Source organism: Polypterus senegalus, chromosome 1 (genome assembly GCF_016835505.1).
Source record: "Polypterus senegalus isolate Bchr_013 chromosome 1, ASM1683550v1, whole genome shotgun sequence".
Taxonomy (NCBI): Eukaryota; Metazoa; Chordata; class Cladistia; order Polypteriformes; family Polypteridae; genus Polypterus; species Polypterus senegalus.
This window is the reverse complement of record NC_053154.1, coordinates 210,311,512-210,326,006: the sequence shown is the minus strand read 5'-3', so window position 1 is coordinate 210,326,006 and position 14,495 is coordinate 210,311,512. Positions and strand designations below refer to the sequence as shown.

General features: G+C 36.8%; 1 protein-coding gene across 3 annotated transcripts in view; it reads left to right on the top strand.

Moving 5' to 3' along the window:
* sec24c (SEC24 homolog C, COPII coat complex component) overlaps window positions 1–14,495 on the top strand; it is a 91,423-nt gene that overhangs the window by 54,693 nt on the left and 22,235 nt on the right. For 2 of the 3 annotated variants that reach the window (XM_039768257.1, XM_039768247.1), the window contains exons 6-13: window positions 1,273–2,019; window positions 2,723–2,859; window positions 4,443–4,511; window positions 5,977–6,088; window positions 8,152–8,279; window positions 12,895–13,033; window positions 13,177–13,292; window positions 13,500–13,624. In XM_039768257.1, the coding sequence (XP_039624191.1) occupies window positions 1,273–2,019; window positions 2,723–2,859; window positions 4,443–4,511; window positions 5,977–6,088; window positions 8,152–8,279; window positions 12,895–13,033; window positions 13,177–13,292; window positions 13,500–13,624 (1,573 nt within the window). The remainder of the gene's footprint in view (window positions 1–1,272; window positions 2,020–2,722; window positions 2,860–4,442; window positions 4,512–5,976; window positions 6,089–8,151; window positions 8,280–12,894; window positions 13,034–13,176; window positions 13,293–13,499; window positions 13,625–14,495) is intronic. The other variant, XM_039768265.1, reaches the window with a different exon arrangement.

The following is a 14,495-nucleotide window of genomic DNA, read 5'->3' as shown; positions in this document are numbered from 1 at the left end:
CTTTCAACTGGTGTAAAGTTCTCGGGTTATTAGCGTACATTTTTCCCTTCAAATTGCCCCACAGATAAAAGTCACAAGTGCTTAATCCGGCGATCTCGGCGGCCACAATCCTTTGGTGACAATCCTGTCTTCTGTAAATGTCTCCCGAATTCGTGACAGTGACACGTATAACAAGTCGCACCGTCCTGTTGGAAGAAGGCGTACTTGCGTTCTTCCAGCGTCAACTGTCCGTAAAATTCCTCAAAAATTCCCATATACACGTTCGTGTTTACTGTTGTCTCAAAAAATATGAGACCCACAATCCGAGTTGCAGACACAGCACACCAGACTCCGACTTTCTGATCGTGAAGAGGTTGCTCATGAATCGCATGCAGATTGACTACTGACCAATATCTGCTATTCTGCGAGTTCACATATCCTGACAGATGGAACCAGGCTTCGTCACTCATGAAATACAGCAGCGGATCCATCAACCCACTCGCAATTGTTTCAAATAGCCACGTGCAGTAATGCACACGCTTCAGTTCTTGCACACATGACACTTTGTACGTTTTCATCCGTCGGCCGTGTAAAATGCGTTGGCAAGAAGTGTGCAAAATGTCCGCCTGCTGAGACAACTTACGTGTAAACTTCCTAGGGCTTCCCTCCATCCATGTGAAAATCAGGTGTGCGAACGGGCGGGGCCCGATTCTTTTTGGCGTTTGCAACTGACCCTGTCATACGCCACTTTCTCACCAACTTCTGTATTGCGCGCTTTGCTGGGATACCAGCGGCAGGAAACTTTGTTGCAAAAATGTCCCGCATTTCCTTAATGGAACCCGTGAGAACATACGCCTCCACTATTGTGATTCTTTGTGGAATGGAATACATGTCGCTCAGCTCGTACTCACACATTTGCACTACGTCTACACAGCTTTCGTGATGAGGGTAGTCAATCGGCGGGCTACTTTTTCGTGGGCCACCCTGTGTGTGTGTGTGTGTGTATATATATATATATATATATATATATATATATATATATATATATATATATATATATATATATATATATATATATATATATATGAAGACAATTATCAAAGATTGTTTAGGGTTTAATTGTGTATTAATTGAGCAAGTAAGTGGTGTCTACATCCTGTCTGGAATCTGTGTTTAAAATTGGAATCTCTGCAATTGTGGAGTAGTTAATTGTTAGTGACCTAATTATTAATGTGTGAATTGGCACCATTTGAACACCTTTTTTTGACTAATGCTTAAATTTGTCTCTTTTAGCTCCATCATCTGCGCACGTTGCAACAACTTCAGTACCGTCTAGTTTTCCTTCACATTCTGTGTCCCATGCTAGCCAGCAGCGTAGCAGTCCACACTCTCTACCAACTTTTTCTTCAGCAACTGGAGGTCCACCATCTTCTTCACAGATTCCATATTCTTCAGCACCACTTTCTTCACAGACCTTATATTCAGCACCTCCACCTCCCCAACAACCTTCCTTTTCAACAGCGCCCCCATCTTCACAGCCTCCTTATTCAACGGCACCTCCCACTTCACAGGCACCTTTTTCAAAAGTCTCGCCTTCCACACAGCCTCCTTATTCTGCAGCTCCACCCACTGTGCAGCCTCCTTATTCTGCAGCTCCACCCTCTTCACAGACTCCTTACAGTGGTGCTCCATCTCCTTACTCTGGGGCACAGCCCCCATTGCAGCCTTACTCTGGCCCTCAGTCTCCCTATTCCAGTGCCCCATCTCTTTCACAGCCCCCCTTTTCAGGCACACAGCCTCCCCCACAATTTCCTGGTGCTCCCCCTTCTCGGCTTGCAGGTCCACCTGTAAGACCTCCTGGAATGCAGGGACCTCCTCTGCCACAGCCTTCTCTTTCAGAACCCCTATCTTCTCAAGCAAATCATATTGCTCCTGGTTCCCTGCAATCAGGTGTAGGGCTTCCCAGAGGACCACCAGCTGCAGGAATGCATAATCAGCCTTCCCAAATGGGAGCACATGGATTCCAGCCTCAGCAGAATGGTAAGTCTGATAGATTACTTGGAAGCATTTTCATAGCCTTTTTCTACAGCACTTATTAGTGGCAGTCAGTTTCTGTGTCATTACTTGCTTACTTTATTAGCATATTAGCTTTTTTTAGGAGGAGAGTGGTATGTGTGTGTGTTTTAGTTAAATTTGTTTTTGTTTTGACAGTGTTGTATAATATGTTGCTGAAATCACATTTTAACTAAATATTACTTTTTAAAATGTCTTATTAGGAGTCTTCACACAGTTTCTACAATTCTGTATTTTTTTTTGTTTTGCAGTGCAGTTCATAATGCATGAAAGTATTGTTTTTTACGGCAATTTAACCTACACTGTTTTGAATTGACCAACTGATGCAGAATGTGGCTGTCAGTTAGTCATATGTTTATCAATCTTAATACACATGTATAGAAACTGCTTAACACCTTATTAGAGTTGTAGACCATTTTGTTTCTTTTTATTTCATGTTATTTCTTTCATAAAACGGTTCTGTTTGCTAATGGTGTAGGGCTTCTTTACAAAAATTGTGATGTATTCTCTCATATACTACACCTTTCTTAAGGGGATTAAGTACAAACAGCCTATAGAGACTTGCATGTTAAACTGTTCTCTTAATAAAATAAACTCATGAAAAAATCTTCATGGTTATCCTGCAGTAAACCAAGTTTAATGGTTCTTTTTTTTTTCCTGTTTTTCACAGGTGCATTTGGTCAGGTTCGTGGACCACAGCCTGCTTATGGAGGGTCCTATTCAGGCTCCCAGAATTTTGGAGCTCAACCCCCACCACCTGCCGCCCCTCCACAATCACGACTTGACCCAGATGCAATTCCGAGTCCAGTAAGAGTTTTCTCTGTATTAAAACCGTTTTTTTTGCTTATTCACCTTCTTACTTACTATTGTCAATGTATTATGTATCAAGCAATGTGTACAACAAGCTCCCATTATATAAGCCTAATTCGTTCCTAAAGAATGTTTTTAAGGTAAACAAAATTACAATGAGCAGTGTTTCCTTTATTTTGGAAACGGGATAGTTCCCATGTATTTCTGATCCAGAGAAGTTTTACCAACACATTTTTCAGAAACAGAAAAATGAATAAATAAAATTATTTTATGCTGCTGTGATGAGTATCCTAAAATGTTTTTGAAGTTAAATAAATGTTGATGGCATAATAAATAGTACAAAAATCACAATGAGTAGTTTGTTAAAGATGGTGTGTACTGTATATATGTATACATGGTATAACTTCCACTACATTATGGTAAGGCAGAAGAAAGGGGATTTGGGAGTCACTTTTGTGATTTAGATGATGGTAGCATACTGCAAGACACTATTTTGTGCAGGAAATACAAGCATTGGAGGAAACAAGGTACAAAACGACATAGCACAAACTTGCTGTAATGTACTATAACTAAGTGCTTTGCAAGAAAAGTCAACAAATTACAGTGCTTGCTGCAATGACCCTTTGCTTGATATGTAATAGTAGAGTGCACAACTAACTGCTTGTTCATTATGGCACAATGGTTTGCACACATCAAACTTTGCTTTGCATTGTTCTCCACTTTTTGGACTGAAAAGTTTGTATATCTGAATCAGGTATTGACATAACAAATATTATGCACAATTTGTTTGGGATTGGTTGAGTAAACATCCATCTGAGAAACATAAGTTATAACATTATATAGTTTCGTAGTTGCATAAAATAGTCATGGTTTGTTCTTCTTGCTTTACATTCCATTATGATTGAACAACAAACAAAATGCGATTATTAGAATATTAGTAAACCACTTGCTCTCATAAAACAATCTTGCTGCGTAAGTAAACATACTATATAATAATGTGCATGATAATTTGGCAAACGTTACTAAATTTTGCTAACTTTTTAATAAAATATGGTTATTTTATATATTTAACAGACATTTTATATGTGTATTTAAATTTGCTTCTATGCTGGAAAAGCATAGGTTTTCTATCAGCTGCACACCAAATTCAGGTTTTCTCTCGCTTGTAGGGCTGTCTTTTGTATTGATACCAAGTAAGCATGTTACTGTTAATGTAAAAGGAAATATCCCCTCAGCCACTTAATGAAAAGCTGACATTTAACTTTTGTGGTGATGTGCAGGGATTTTGTGTTCTTGTGGATTCACATCCATGCAAGTTTTCACTATATCATGTTGTTTTAGCCTATAATTGGACCTCATAAGGTATTAACTGCATTGACAGGATATTGATGTAGCAATGGAATTGTTGTTTTCTTATTTTTCTTATTTTTATTACTTCCTATCATCTTGGATTCGGCTTTTGTGGAGTATCTTTTGTTGGAGGGAGATCAAGTAACACCTCTTGCTTTTCTGTTTGTGTTTTTTTTTCTCCTTTTACTCTGTCCTTTTCATTTTGTGCTGCTTACGTTTTAATATAAAAGCAAACCACTGAGCTACCTGCAGTGCAGAAAACAAGACATAGAATAGACCCAGATGCGATTCCCAGCCCAGTAAGTGCAGTGTGTCTATCTGCTGTATGTACACCCCATCACTTGTGCTTTGCTCTCTGACTGCATGCACCCATCTCGCTCCTTGGCCTCCTGCTCTGTGTCATTGATCTTTGCTGCCTGCAAACATCTTTGTTAGTGAGCACTTTGGAGCCACACACTTTACCCCATCTGCCATTTCCCATTATCTGTATGCTTTTGAATTAATAACATTGGTGCCCTGAAGTTTTTTTCTAGAGAAATGGGGATGGGTTAACTTAAGATCTTTGATTGTTATTTGTGCCTGCCTGTTTGTTGTGTTTTACATTTAGATATTTTGTTCCCTGTTTTCATGGCAATGTTCATTATAGCTCTTTCTGTTGTACAAAGCTACTTTATGGAGGTGTTGTATTCTAAGATGGATAAAATGATCAATCATCATAGTATTTGTCAACCTATTTTAATTTCCTTCCATAATTTCAGTCCCTCAGAAAAGTATTCTGACCCTTAACTAATTGCCTAATTTTGCTGAATAATAAATCTAACATTTTGATCCTGGTAATATTTTAATTTCAAAGCACTGAAGGAAAAAAATATCAGTCTCAGCATTTTAATATTTTGTGGAGTCTCCTTTTGCAGCAGTAATAAAGTGTTCACTGTTCAGAGTGATTTTGGCCCATAGTTCCCAACACATTTGCTCCAGGGATTAGTTGGCTGACACTTGAGCTCTGCAGTTTTCAAATACTGCCACAGATCCTTGAATTGAAAAGCACAGTTTTTGCCCTGGAGTAACTGCATGATTATCTTGGCTTTCAGTTTGGGATCATTGCCTTGCTGAAAGATAATCTTTCACCCAAGTTTCAATTTTTAGCAGACTGAAATAGGTTGTCTTGCAGTATTTCCTAGTATTTTAAACTATTCATTTATTTGCTTGTAATTTCCACTCTCTTCCATTTTTACCTGTGAATCCTTCATATTCATAGGTAATTGTACTAGTGTATCAAGAGTCACACTACACAGAGATGAAGAGTCACTCTATTACTGATGCTTTATAAGTGTTATGAACACCAAAAGAAACATTTGTTAATGTCTTGTTGTGTAAAAGTAAATGAGTAATGGATGAATTTTTGCAGTACCTAAGCTAAAGTGTATCATTTTAATAACTCGCCATTTTAGACTAATTTTAAGACAATTGTGTCTTACAGTAGTTATTTTCACCTAAATGTAGAGTTTCCGTAACACACAGTTCAATGTTTATGCAAATGGCGTATTACCCCTTTTTCCCTTCAAAAGATGTATTTCTAACATAAAACAATACTACATTGAAACTGATTTTGAGATCTAAAAATATCACAGAGTACAAAATTTTACTGTTGGATTTCTTATTCAGTAAAATGAGAGAGTTTATGTGAATACTTCTGCAAAGCACTATAGCTTATTTGCAGTGCAGTGGCACTTTTTCACACTTTGTCACATCTTTATATTACAGATCCAGGTGATTGAGGATGATAAAGCAAACCGTGGAAGTGAGCCTTTTACCACAAGCATAAGGGGTCAAGTACCACCACTGGTCACAACTCGATTTCAGGTGAAAGATCAAGGTAAGATGTAAGAAGTAAAAGACAGAAAAACTGCCGTGTCTTGCTACATAATTTTTAGAGTTATAGAAAATAATGATCATGTTTTCAAAATAATATTTCTAAAATATCAAACGGTGTGCCCAACATTAATTGTGGGTTAAATACTGCATTTCAATGATGGTTGAAATGAATCTTGTACTGTCTGAGGCTTGTTTGAGTTGCCATATGAAATACTTCCTTAAATGACAATCCTAAAATGTCTTTAGTTGTCAAATTACAAAAGGTGCTGTCATTAACAATAGAATTACCAAAGCTTACGAAAAAACTCATAAATCCAGCCCACCTTAAATCCACTCGCACCTCTCCATTCAGTGTCTTTTGTCTTGTAAATGTGTTGATAATCCCAAGCAGCCTGCTATACCATCCGCCCCACCGGCAGGGAAACTGCAAAAACCTTTTCCAACTAAAGCCTTCTTTATCAGGGAGTCAGGTACCTAATAGGCTAAAAAATATATTATTTGGAACACATGAATTTCACGTGTGTTCCATGTCTACAAAGATCTATGTAAGCGTAGGATGACAGGAAATGCAAGAAGTGTTGAACACATACCTAAAAGACAAACTCTTTTCATGTTTTAGTACTAACAAAAAAATGTAGACATGAAGTTTATATACTGTGTGAAGACTGAAGTCGTAAATATCAAATAAGCACTTTCACAAAAGGTACAAGTATAACAGAACAAATGCGCTTTTATTCAAGACTATAACAGAAGAAAAAGAAATCGAGTTAGTGTGGTTTATTATCTTGACTTCTTGGGTAGTACAGCGGTTAGAGCTGCGGACACCTATTCAGAAGGTCTCAAAACAAAACGTTTTGTATAGTGAGCTGCTCTTATTCTTACTATTATACAATTAAAAATATACATTTGATTTGAGTCTGTAACAGCTGCTGTAAATCTATGGTACTTGTAAAGGTTAGCTTTTTTTTTATTCAGGTTTATGCTCTAAGTCACGTTCATGCTCTGATTAGACACGGCTGTTTTCAAATAAAGATGCGGTATAACAGTGGTGAACTCAGATCAGAAAAAGAGAACAGAAGCCCGCCCCGCAAGAAACGTCCACTCACATATAAGAATAACGCAGCTGCACCAGGTGTAAAGGTGAAAGATGGCACAGTTTGGATATAAGACGAAGTCGGCGTCATCCTGCAAATCAGTCTGCCCCACACCTGTCCTTCAAAGAAATAGCACGGCTTACAGAGCTTGCCAACGTATCGTGCAAACTCCTGTTTGTGATTATGTTTTGTGATGGTCTTTACATAAAAAGCATTTATATGTTACTTATATAAAAGCCAGGTCGAATGTTATTTACCTTGATTTATTTACTTATCTTTCTACAGCGTAAGGTCACAAGTAGACTGCAGAGCTTCCTCAGTTTGATCGGTAAGGGCATGCTCACAAATTACACATGTAATGCCACGAAAAATGCTTGCTGACATTTTAGTATGCGAGCAATGGTACGAGAATTCAGTTAGACTTCTTTTTTGGGCATATACACCATCCAGATCTAAACACTACCATGGAGAGTCGCTCACGTACTGAAGAGTCTCGGAAAGTCTTTCTCCCGTGGGTGACTGAGATCTTTTCCTGAAAAAGATCAAACTCGGTTGTGTAGGGTGCGTCAGGAGCTTCCACCTACAGCTAAAGTCACTTCAGTACACATGTACTGTGTCAGCATGCCCGTGTCGATCAAACACAGGAAGCATTGCAGTTTACTTGTAACTGTATAGCAGGCTGCTTGGGATTATCGACACATTTACAAGACAAAAGACACTGAATGTAGAAGTGCGAGTGGATTTAAGGTGGACTGGATTTACGAGTTTCCTCGTAAGCTTTGGTAATTCTAGTGTTAAGAGCTGTTAAGAGAGACAATATGTAATTTTTTTCTTTTTTTTTTTTATTATTTTAACAAATAGTACATTTTGAAATCCCTGCCACCATTATTTTTATGGTCCTTTAATTATATAGATTGTAATTCTTTTTTTTTTTTTTCTTTTATAAACTTTCTATGACGGCCTGTTTCAGGAAATGCAAGCCCTCGCTATATTAGATGCACAGCCTACAATATTCCTTGTACTTCAGACATGGCCAAACAATCACAGATTCCTTTGGCTGCTGTTATAAAACCTCTGGCACAACTTCCCCCAGATGAGGTGAGTTTGAAAAATAAAAAAATCAAGTAAATGATGTTTGATGTTAGATTAGCCCATGTTATGTGGTAAAACACTTCTTCTGAAAATGGGAAATTGTATTTTGTTCACTTTCGATGTGGTTTCTTTGCAGTAATGCCAACAGCACAGGAAACAGCTTTGTACACATTAAATTTAGATCACTGTTTGGTTTTAAAAGTATGATAACATCTAACTTTTCTTACATGCCTTGCTGTTCTTCCATTTCTTTTGTGATGTCAGTTATTTTTTCAGTTTTTTTTTTGTGCATCACACATTTACCTCTTGAATGCTATTGGGGCACATTATGGTTTTCAGGTACTTTTTTTTTTAAATAAATGTATATTTTTATACAGTATAAATGTATCCATCATTGTATCCAGTGGTATTATTTAACACCTTGCATATTTAATTGTATTTGAGTGAATGAATGAATACCCAGAGAGCACAAGTTTTCTATTTATTTTCCATGCTTGCTTTGTAGTGATAGTGCCAAAAGATAAGATTTCCTGATACAGTTTACTTCAAAGCCATCCAGATTTTAACCGCAGCAAACATTATTAAATGTACATGAAAAAGCTCCATTTATTCATGTTGAATATTAAAAGTGTCAGTTATCCAGTAATATATTCACCATATTCCAAACAAGTATTTTGGCTTAAGTAGCCTTAAATAAATCATTTACCTGCTTTTGCTGAAAACTTTATTTTTTTAGCAAGATGTGCTTTTCTCAAACTCTGCATTGGTTTTAGTTTATTTATAATCTTGACACAACTGTTGGTATTTATTTCTTAGTTAACAGAAATGTTGCTGTCATTTATTATTTTATACTATTTTGTAGAAAACTATGCACACTAGTAGGGCAGCCACTGTTGTTTCTTCCATTTTTACCATTTAAACCCACACTATAATACATGGAGTATTAAATGCAATTCCTCTTAGTTTCCACTGATGTCCATGAGTATGTGATTCACCATTAGCCTGCGCACAGTACTTCAGATGTAGTCTCACTAGTGCATTATATAGTCCATGGTTAACACCTCTCGTTCTCTATTCAGCAGTGTTTACAATATAACCTAACATTTTATTTGCCTGTTTAAGTGCTTATGCATATAGCACAGATTGTGTCAACATATACCCTTAAATCATTTTCAGAGGTTGCTTCATGTAGGGAAGTGCATCACATCTTATATTTTAATTGACGTTCCTTTTGCCCACGACTAGCACCTTGTACTTTTCTACATTATACTACATTTTCCAAGTGTTGGCCCAGTTCTGAAGCTTGCCCAGGTTGTTTTGGAATTTTTTTTTTTTTTGCTGCTTTAGAGTCTGCCATTCTTCCATTCCAGGTCTCCACTGATGGTCTCACTCCTTGTGAGGCATTCTCCTCTTATTTGTACTTGTTGTCTCTTGCAAGTTGGGCATTGTGGATCATTCTGATGCCTACAACTTCAAGTTTAAAAATAATCTCCAGTGTGGGACTGTATCAAAGGCTGAAATTTTGGTTTAGTTTGTTTGCCGTTTTCCTTCCCAATTTAAATGATTTGTCGTCTTGTGTCCCTGAGGTTTTCTAAATTCTCTTTATTTCGTCTCAATGATTTGTCTTCTTGTGTCCCTGAGGTTTTCTAAATTCTCTTTATTTCGTCTTTTTACTGGTGCAGTACTCAAAAATTTGTGTTGAATGCTTTTTTTCTATCTCTTGTTACAGTGCCCAGTATTTCTCTAAGTCAGAATTATTTGGGTGTCATTTTATTTTCTTGTAGAGTAATCTTTATTTTTATTTTTTTTTACAGTATAATACTTTTAATTATACAGCTTGGTCAATTTTTAGTCATTTTGTTTTATTGGTTTTTATTACTCTATTTTTATTGTTCAAAAAGATGAGATCTAGACTGATCTTACTACATGAGGGTTTTGACACAGTCATTAGCTGTCAGCACGATTTTAGTTTTCTCTTTTGTATTTCCGATAGGGGATTCCCAATCCAATGTTTGGAAAGTTAAAATTACACATGATCACTGCTTCCTCTTTTTTCCACATACATCTTTTTGATTAAAGAATATGTTATTGACTGAAACATCAGAATTTGGTGGCCTGTAACAAACTCTAAAAATCAAATCTCTATCTTTATTCCTTACTTTCTGCCTTGACAGGTTTGCTAATATGTAGATGGATTGATGGGTGAAATTGCTGACTGGATTTAAGTTCAAACAGCAGACTAGAACTAAAAACAAGATCCTTTACACAAAAGTGTGAGCACTTGTAAAATGAATTTTAGACATTCTTTTGTTTTAAAACTAGAATTTTTGTTAGCCTACCTTATATTTACAGAATATGTTTTCTTTCTTTATCTGGAATTTCCCATAATCCATATAGTGTAATCATTCTGTATGATTCTAGGCCTTTTTGACACATCTGTAAAAAGCAGCCTTAATAAGCATTTGGATTTCTTAAACCTTTATCTTGCTCCCAACATTTCTATCTTCTCTCTCGTGTCCACAGATTTTACTTAGCTTCTCAAACAACAGATATGATTTTTTCCATATATATTTCTCTTTCTTCCCATTATGACCTGAAGAATTCACATAAAACTGTGTCAAGTAGTGTTATAGGCATCATGTTTGCAGTATATCTCTTTAGACTTCTATGATCAAATTGTGGACACAGATCAAAGCAAGAGTATAAAACGATTTCTGAAGTTTTGAGGGTTCCTAGGAGCACAGTGGTCCCAATAATTGTAAAATGAAAGAATTCTGGGACCACCAGGACTCTTCTGAGTTGGCCATCTGACCAAATTGAGTAAATAGACAATGATCACTCTAACAGAGCTTCAGAAGCCCTCGGTTAAGATGGGAGAACCTGTTGGAAGGAAGACCATTTCAGCAGCATTCCATCATTTAGACTTTTATCCTAGTGTGACTAACTGCTGCTTGGATTTTGCCAAATGGCATTTAAACTCTTTAGCATTATGATTAACCCCTGAAAAAGAAGCCAAAAACATTTATATTTTTTCTTCAACATGAAAAAATGCTGTTACATGTAACAGAAACATGTAAATACCAAAACATTAACATAAATACTGAAGGAAAGGTACTTCTAGTGTCCACTGCATTACTGATGCAGGTTTAGTACTTGTCCTTCATGTGATACGCTTTGAAACAGTCACCAATACACAGCCCAGTCGCAATTGGGGCAGTAGAATCATGCTCCATTGCACACTTTTCCTATTTTTTTTATTTTTTTTTGTTTTTTGCACTAGAGAGAATGTCAGTGCCTGATTTGCAGGATGACCCAACCATTGTGTTATTGTAGGCTACACCACATTTCCACTGACATAAATATTGGCAGTTGCTGCATTATGAACAGTGCGAGGGAGCTAACCTCTTTCATGTCTTTCCATTTGATTGCAATCATTTTGCCGTCTCAATGTAGATACTGCACTCTGCTGCAGCTTTACGCAACTGATTTCATGAAGCATGTCATGGCAGTTCAGGTGTATAGTGCCATATGCATCAATTTCACTACCTGTGTGAACATCTGATGACAATGTGCTGATGACCAATTGACATTGTCATCACTATCACTTGATTCAACTAATTGTTCTGTTTTACTTTGTTCTAAAATGTAATTTACAGCTTTTCGTTTGTCATTGTGGGTTTTAGTTGAAGGCTTCACCCTACTTATGAATACTAATGAGTTACCAAAGAGTTGGAAAATGCATAGAAAAATTAATGGTTTTTTTTGGTACCTTGATGTTATTTAATCCACTAGATGGCAGTGGAACACTGTCTCGAGCTTTATTCAGACTTGACACACTGTACATCTGATCACAACAGCTTATTCTGAGAGACACTCAGGGTTAACAGCTTACATATAGAATTCCTGGACGGAGGCTCGGAGTTAACACCAACGAGCTAAAGGACACAGAGTGCATGTGGAAAAAGATTCTCTGGTTTAATGAGGCAAAAATTTGACTCTTTGGGGCAGAACTCCATACACTTTGTGTGGCAAAGGGCTTCTGCGGACTACTGAATTAAGGGTCTGAATTCTTGAATGAGAGATTTCAGTTTTTGGTTTTTAATAAATTTGCAAACCTAACAACTTGTTTTCACTTTGTTGTTATGGGTTATTGAGTGTAGGTTGATGGGAAAAAATAGAACACCATCTTAGAATAACACTAACCCCAATCCAAATAACTATAAATTATCCCTTTATTATATTATTCCTATGTTATTATTATTACTGCCACCTTTATTATTATTGGAATACCCCTTTCATAATATCATTTGCAAAAGTTTGACTGCCCATTTTAGTTGTCCAGCAGTCAGTTTTCAGAATTGCACCAATTCATATTTATAATTTGCTTTTGGCACTCTATCTTCCTTTTCTCTTTTATTCTAATCTGTAACCACATGTGGAAAACTTTTCCCAGAACTTCCCGTTCTTGATATATTTTGGTTGGGTTCCCTATACAGATTTAACAAATGGAAGGATGTTTGTTCAGTTGTATAGCTGGTGTAACCCTGTGTAGTTTCATTTAGTAGTGATATTCATTCTCAGTCAGCTACTGACCTTGTGTGTTTTCTCTATATTTTATTAGGCACTCCCCTACATTGTAGACCATGGAGAAACTGGCCCAATTCGTTGTAACCGGTGCAAAGCTTATATGTGTCCCTTCATGCAGTTCATCGAAGGAGGCCGCCGTTTCCAATGTGGCTTCTGTAGCTGTGTGTCTGAAGGTAAGCTTTCTTTATTTGTATGTACACTCCTAGGTAGGATTGTGTTGAAGTTCTTTGTTCAGTCCTGGTAGAGGCTTAGTAAAGAAAGAAGCTAGATGATGCATGTAAAATACTTAATTTGCTTTTTTTTTTTCTTTTTATAGTACCACCTCACTACTTCCAGCATTTAGACCACACTGGGAAGCGTGTTGACTACTGTGATCGCCCAGAGCTATCCATGGGGACATATGAGTTCTTGGCCACTGTAGACTACTGCAAAGTGAGTTAACTATAACAAACTAGGACAGCATGATCTAAAATTAAAAATAGGCTCCAAGCATATGATTTGACTTGAAAGATATGTTAGGGTCCTCATCAGCAATATCCGAACGTATGGCATTTTAAAGCTGTGATTCTAATGTCTCTGTTGCAATGTAGTCTAGCTACCATGAGATACCATTTAGCAAATATATGTGTTGCCTTTCAGAATAATAAGATTCCCCAACCTCCGGCCTTCATCTTCCTAATTGATGTTTCGTACAATGCAGTCAAAAATGGCTTGGTTAGCCTAATCTGTGAAGAACTCAAAACTCTGCTGGACTGTCTACCCAGGTAATCCACTTGTGATATTTTGAAACCCTAACAGAAAGATTAGTTAATTCTTAAATTTTCATCAATTTTAAATAATGGTAGTGCATGTAATCAACTGGAAGAAGAGTACAAATGAGGAATTAATTTAAAGAGAAAAGGGAAAGAGAGCTACATAATACACACATTTGAATATACAGAAAGTACCTGGAAGTAAGCTTTGTCAGCAGTGGCTTTCTTTTATGAGAAACCTCTGTCAAGTTTCCTTGAAAGCAAAAGATTCTTGTAAAAAATTCCCACCATGACAAAAAAACTGGGTGGACTAAAACACTACAAAGATCAAAGATTTTAATCCATTTTAAAACTGGTTATTAAAAAGGTGTAATTGCAGAATTTACATGTCCGCTGCCCGTTTTTACATGCAGTTTTTAAAAGCAGGATTGCAGCCTTATAAGAAGTGGGATTAGTGTGTGCATTCTTTCGTGATGCACCTCAGGATATTATTGTAGTCCTCTCTCCAAAGGTATGTAACTCTGAGCTCTATTCTAAGCTATCTGGAAAAGATGGAGTCATCTTCAGCTGTTGTTTTGCCATGAATATCCACCTTATACACGGGAAGCCTTAAGTATTGCTTATGTCTCTGCCCCCTAAATCACAGTGTGATTGCTCCTTAAGGTGTGCAACTTTCTTGCAACTTGCTTTAGCTTTATGAATTTTTGGTTTGTTCACTTATTCATTGATAATACTTCTTAAAGCAGCAAGTTAAAGTTCTAATGATACAATGTGCATTCATAGCAAAGTTAACTTCCCTCTCACTTTCAGTGACTCTCAATGAAATATTGTATAAATGTTCTGAACTAAAAATTGTGCTACTTTGTGATGAAAAGCAGTATTA